This window comes from Balearica regulorum, chromosome 14 (assembly GCF_011004875.1).
Source record: "Balearica regulorum gibbericeps isolate bBalReg1 chromosome 14, bBalReg1.pri, whole genome shotgun sequence".
NCBI lineage: Eukaryota > Metazoa > Chordata > Aves > Gruiformes > Gruidae > Balearica > Balearica regulorum.
This window is the reverse complement of record NC_046197.1, coordinates 266,193-272,046: the sequence shown is the minus strand read 5'-3', so window position 1 is coordinate 272,046 and position 5,854 is coordinate 266,193. Positions and strand designations below refer to the sequence as shown.

The 5,854-nt window shown below is 57.3% G+C and overlaps 1 protein-coding gene across 1 annotated transcript in view; it reads right to left on the bottom strand.

Moving 5' to 3' along the window:
* Nucleotides 1-3,120: 3,120 nt before the first annotated feature.
* Nucleotides 3,121-5,854, bottom strand: part of PFDN1 (prefoldin subunit 1) — a 32,505-nt gene continuing 29,771 nt past the window's right edge. The window contains exon 4 of the mRNA XM_075766621.1: nt 3,121-3,340. Within this exon, the coding sequence (XP_075622736.1) occupies nt 3,257-3,340 (84 nt within the window). The 3' untranslated portion in view covers nt 3,121-3,256. The remainder of the gene's footprint in view (nt 3,341-5,854) is intronic.

Here is a 5,854-nt window from a genome sequence, read left to right as displayed (position 1 = left end):
TTTGCTAGGTGCCGACTGTTTCAATAAATCTGTCCCGTAGAGGGTGCGCTTCCCCCATCGCTGTCTGTTCTCAGCCTCCCGCATGCGCTGACTCTGCAGCAGCAATGGTGGACTTGGCTTTAGGCAGCTACAAGCAGCTTTGCTGCAGAAGCTCATGCCTCAACCCCTCACTGCGGCCTGGGCTGGGGGTGTCTGGCCCTGCCATTACCAGCACCTGGGAGATTTTCTGCAGCAACTTGATGCATAAGCCATGAGAGCAGTGAAACCACCTGGGTGGGTGAGGGTGGAGCACCTGTGTCTGACATGACCAACCCCCTTCTCCCACACAGCGCAGCTCAGTTGGGTTTTCATCCTTCCGCTTGCTCAGTACTGGATCTGCAGGTCCTCTCCTGGGACTGGGGGCCCCCCAGCAGCTCCTGGGATGGCAGAGAGCTGGGGGGGAGGCACTGGTGGAGCATCTGCGTGTGTGCGCCAGCAGCTCGGGTTTTGAGCAGTGAGCCATCATCCCCCTGCTGCAGCATACAGGCTTGGGGGGGGGATAAATTAATGGGTAAGAAGAAACGAGGCCATGGATTAATTTAGTGCTGAGGATTTATAGCTGAAGCTGTGTCACGACACATCTGGCCAGAAGGGTGATAAAAAGCTTTCATCTGCAAAAAAGTGGGGAAACCTGCTGCTGGTCACCATGGGCGATGGTTCCCACCCAGCTGCCCACTGCCCCGGCTCCCTGCTGTTCTCCCTGCCTCGGGAGTAGAACTGAGCTGATGGACTGACACACATTGGCTTTGCTTTGCGTTGGCTGACGATCACCTAGTGATCTTGCATCCTTTTGCAACACAGCTTTAAAGGGCACTATGCTTGCGTCCCTCAGTTTGTGTATGCTGCATCCGGCCTCCCTGAGACCTGGCAGCAAGTGCCAAGACAGGGAAAGGGTGGCCCAAGCTGAGCTAAAGGAAGTCTGTTGCTGAGCTCCCAAAGGCTTCCTGCCCTGGAGAAAAAAAACCACACACCTCCACCCCCCCACCCCCCCCCCCCGAGCCACAGGCTGTTTCTTGCTCTGCTTCAGGTAGGAGCAGGAGCTGGGGGGGGGGGCGGGGTGGGGGGGTGGGCTCGGACTCAGGTTTGCTGCTTTCTGCCGCTTGCTCTGGCACCCGTCACAAACATCAGCAAAGTGATTGCAATCCTGGGCCCATATGGCTACAGCAGCACACATCCCTGCAGCACCCTGCCCTTGGTGCCACAGTGCCTGTACTTAGGGACACGCGGGGCTGCCACATCTGCCATGCTCCATTGGGAAGGGCTGCGCCAGGTTCCAGCCACCCTGTAGCATGTGGGGTGCCACCTGCCTGGGGCTATGGGTGGAAAAATCAGGGTGTTGGAGAAGAGACAGCTCTGCCAGTTCCCCAGTGAGCCTGGACACCGCCTTCCCCATTCTGGTGCTGGGGGGGGGGGGGGGGTGGGGGGTGGGGGGTGTGTGTGCAGGGCGAAGCTCAAGCCCAGTCCTGTGCACAGCAGTCCCTGCAGCAGGGGAGACCCTGGCTGCTGAGCCCAGCTATGGGTTGATCCACCCTGCCAAGGCCAGGCCTGCACCCCACACCCTGCTCCAGGACCAAAATGGAGGGGGACACCTCAGTCAGGCCCCACCTGGTTCGCCCATTCCTGTGCCTTTGCAGAGTGTGGCCAAGCATAGCAGATGCCAGCAAGCACCAGAGCAAAGATTGGGAAGCCAGAGACACCACAGGTTGTGGTCAGTTACGGGAGAAAACACCTCTGCACATCCACACGGGCATTCAGAGTGACCCAGCAGTAGGGAAGCCGAATAAAACCCAGCCAGGCCACTCCCAGGCCCATCACAGGGTCTCTCAGCCCCTCAGAGGCCCATCCACAAGCCCAGAGGAGCACACAGGCACAATAGCAGGCAGGAACCTAACCCAAGGATCCAGCCCCCTTCTCCAGGGCCTTTCCCAGGGCTGTCCCCAGAGTCTCAGCCCATGTCCCACCCCCATGAGTGACCCAGCGCAGCTCTGCAGATCATCTTCCAGAATAAGGGGCTGATGCCTGTGGGTGGGACACATTATGGGATGCAGGAAAAACTGCTTGGCTTGCACAGGACTTGTTATGGGATGTTTAGTGGAGGACCCTAAGGCAGAGGTGTAAGTGATTTTGGGAGGAAGAAGCGTGGAAAAATCATGAGGTATGGGGACAAAAGGATCAGTTGGGTACAAATGACCAGCTGGTTGGCGCACTTGTCCAGCACCTGATCAGCACAGTCTGAGCTTATTAAATTCATCTTAAACTCTGTCCTGGGTGAGGGCTCCCTATTGAGTGTGCGTGCGTGTGTGTGTGCGCAAGGTGCGAGTGCACCGGGGGATCAGCCCGTGGGTCCCCACGTCCATGACTACAGCCAGTGCAGGTGTGTGACCAGCAGTAAAGATGAAGCCAGCCCAGCTGGTGAGCAGGTGATGTGGCCTGGGGGGGAAGGTGGGTGGCAATGGGCCAGCCCAGAATGTGACAGCACCCATGTGCCCGCAGGGCAAGAGCATGGCGGAGGGGGGGGTCGGCAATGAGACCTGGAAGCTCCTGGCCAGTTCCAAGATCCCAACGAGCTGCTGGCAGGAGGACACTTCCCTGAAAGCTCCATTTCAGAAAAGCCCTGAAGCCAGGAGTACGGGAAGGCAGCAGCCAGGCTGGTGCACTGTGAGTGCAAAGCACAGGGTGGCACTGGCCCTCCATGAGCTTGCTGCTGCACTGGGGCTCTGCCAGGCCCATGTGTACAAGGAGGGAACCAGGGCCTGTCACCACTGACACAGAATAAATGACCACCCACTGTGGACCTTGAGGTGCCTGTAACTGCTGGCCCTGCCCGGCCCTGCCAGTCTCCCTCTTCCCCCACCGCAGTTCCACCAGCCCCGCTCCAGCAGAACAATGCAGCAAGCCTTCCCCCGCGTCCAGCGCTGAGCAGCACACAGGGTCTTTCTGGAGGGCGAGGGCTACGGCTGCTTTAATGTGAAGCAGGATTCCCTGAAGGGCCCTCATCCCAAATCCCACCATCGCGTCCATCAAATCCCCGCAGGGAGAGCAGCTGCTGAGATGCCAACACAGTAGGCAGAGGAAACGAGCTCAGGCTTCGCAGCAGTTTTATTGAAACTGCCACAGGACAGAGCTGGTGCAGCTGGGCAGCAGTGAGCAGCGTGCAGGCAGAACTGCCCAAAACCACCCAGAGGGTGTCGCAGGAGGCCCAGGGGTAACTGCACAGCTACTGCGCCCTTCGGGCCATCAGCATTTCCCGGATGTTATCTTCTGCTTCCTTCACGCTCCGCTCCAGGTACGACTTCTTCTGCTGCAAGACAGAAAACCCAGAGGAGAGTTAAGGTCCACCTTGGTAGTGACAGCACATGCCACGGTGCTGGGGCCGAGAGCTGCCTGGGGCAGAGCTGCAAAGCAGCTTGCTGAGGGCACACACGACCCTATGGGTTTCCCAAAGTGAGGACTGCGGTTAGTCATTTCCAGAGGCATCCTGGAAGTGTTAATATTTAGCCCGGGCAGTATTTACACAGACTTTGAATTTTCTTCCCTCTGAAACCTTCTCCTCAGAGCTGCTGGGACTGTTGCAACAGCAGAGCTGCAAAAAGTGGGATACATTAACCACAGCAAGGAAGGAAAAGGAAATCAGATCCTGTAGTGCTTGGAGCCTAGAGAAGAATTAACATGCTGAGGACTCCTTATGGAGGCAACAGCAAAATCCTTTTGCACTTGGGTAAAAGAGGCTCTCTTCCCCAGCTGGGCCAGACTCTCCTTTCTATCAGAAATTCCCTGGCATCATCACTAAATACATGTGTTTCCTTAATCGTCTTTAATTAGGCTAGGCTTGGCAGGGAAGCAGCCCAAAGCTGTGCATCCCAAGATAGGAATTCAGCATGCAGCATTTTTTCCTGCTAGTCTGGGTGCTCCTAGGTGACTGGAAAAATCGGCACTTGGCTCTTTTGACTATTTTCTCAGGGTTTCCAAACAACAGACACCACAGTCTCCAGCAGACACCAGAAGGCATTGCCACGTGCAGGCAGCCCTCGCCGCTGGATGCAGACCTCCTCTGGCAGCAGCAGGGAGAGCACTGCTCCAACTGCATTTCGTTATGGGCTGGGGGGACCCTCGGGGAGGCTCCCCAGCGCTGGGCTTGCAGAGGACCATAGGGAGAGCCCTCAGGGGCAGAGCAGGGCTCCATACGTCATCCTTGCTGCACGCTGGTGCGGGGCATGCTGTCCTCACAAGGTCCTCTTCTCAGCAAAGCCTCCTGGGGACTGCTGCACCACAACGCTCCCACTACCCCACCATGGTTACAGCCACACATTGAGCACCTTCCTGCAGGCCTGGGGACCATGGAAGAGCTTTGTCTCCAGGCCAAGCTAGGTGCCAATAAGCACTGGCAGGATTATTATTCAATTACAGGAGTTCAGGGCTCAGCCTAGAGCATCCTGCCGTAGGCTCCACTAATTGCCTCTCCAGCCACAGGCAGAGGAACCCAGTATGAATGGCCTCCAAAGCCCACCAAAACTAGCCCCCCCCCAGCTAAAGGGAGATAGTGGGCATCCTCAGGACTGCTCAGCCATGCAGGGGGGCTGGAGGGAAGAGTAAAAACACATGATGCCCTGGGGTACTCACCCAGCTGCCAGCAGCAGAGCAGCACCCATGGGTGCAAGCTACAGCAAAAGCATGTGCTGGCCTCCACCGAGCAGCACCCTCCTGGTACAAGGGGCAGACCGGGGGAGCTTGTGCATGACCCAGAGGACATGGCCACTGCCAGCTGGTGACAGGCAAGAACTGCAAAGCTGATGCCCCCCTGACAGTCTCCCCCTGACTCCTGCAAGCCCACAGAGAGCTGGGACCCGTAACACTGAAGGAAAATGCATTTAGCAGATGTGACAGTCCTGCTGCCATCACTCCCCATCCATCCCCTCGCAGCAGACCTGCGGTGACACTTCTGTACGCTCAGCTGAAATGCCCATGCCATGAGGACATCTCTTCCAGCCCTGTTTCTAAATACTGAAAGGCTTTTATTTAAACAGTAAAGGTTGTTAGCAACAGCTAAGGCCGTGGGTAGGGCAAAGGGCTCCTTGTCCCTCTCACGCGGTCCCCAGGCATGTGGGATCCCTCTCGCTTACAAGAGCTGCTTTTCAGGAAACCGCTGAGAGAGGAGGCGCAGCGCGGGTTCCTGCTACCAACGACTCGCTGACGCACAAGCAGGCCTTCTGCCACCGCTGTGCCATTCTCACGCTGCCCAGACAGACGTCGAGGGATTTCACATCTAGGGAACTGACTCTGAAGGCTGCGAGGGGGAACAGGTCCCGGAAAAACCTGCGTGGGTCTGAGCTCCACCTCGCTCTGCTAACTGGAGGAGAGTGGCAGCAGCGGAGCCGACTTCTATGCATTCATTTATTACTATGACAATTTTTTCATTTTTTTTAATGCAGTTAAATTAGTCTATGAAACAGTTCTGGTTTTCTGTCCTCTCCACTCCCCCTCGTTCCCACCAGGCAGCAAGAGACATTTCCAGAGAGCAGCTCTCTGCGGGCAGGCTGGCCCCAGCCAGGGACCTTGGGAGAGCCAGGCAGCCCTGCTGCCCCACAAGGAAGCCCCCACGTGTGGGCAGAGCTGGCAGGTTGCAAATGACGGCTCCATTCTCCTGACACAGCAGGATTTCAAACATCCCTCGTTAGGGAGCCATGCTGGTGACCACATGGGCCCCACTTCCTCGAGGACTAATGTGGCCTGACGCAGCGCAGGAGCGTTCATGGCCGTCATGGCCCACACAGGTCCACGCTGCCCACTCCTACACAGTGGCATACCTCTGCTCTCC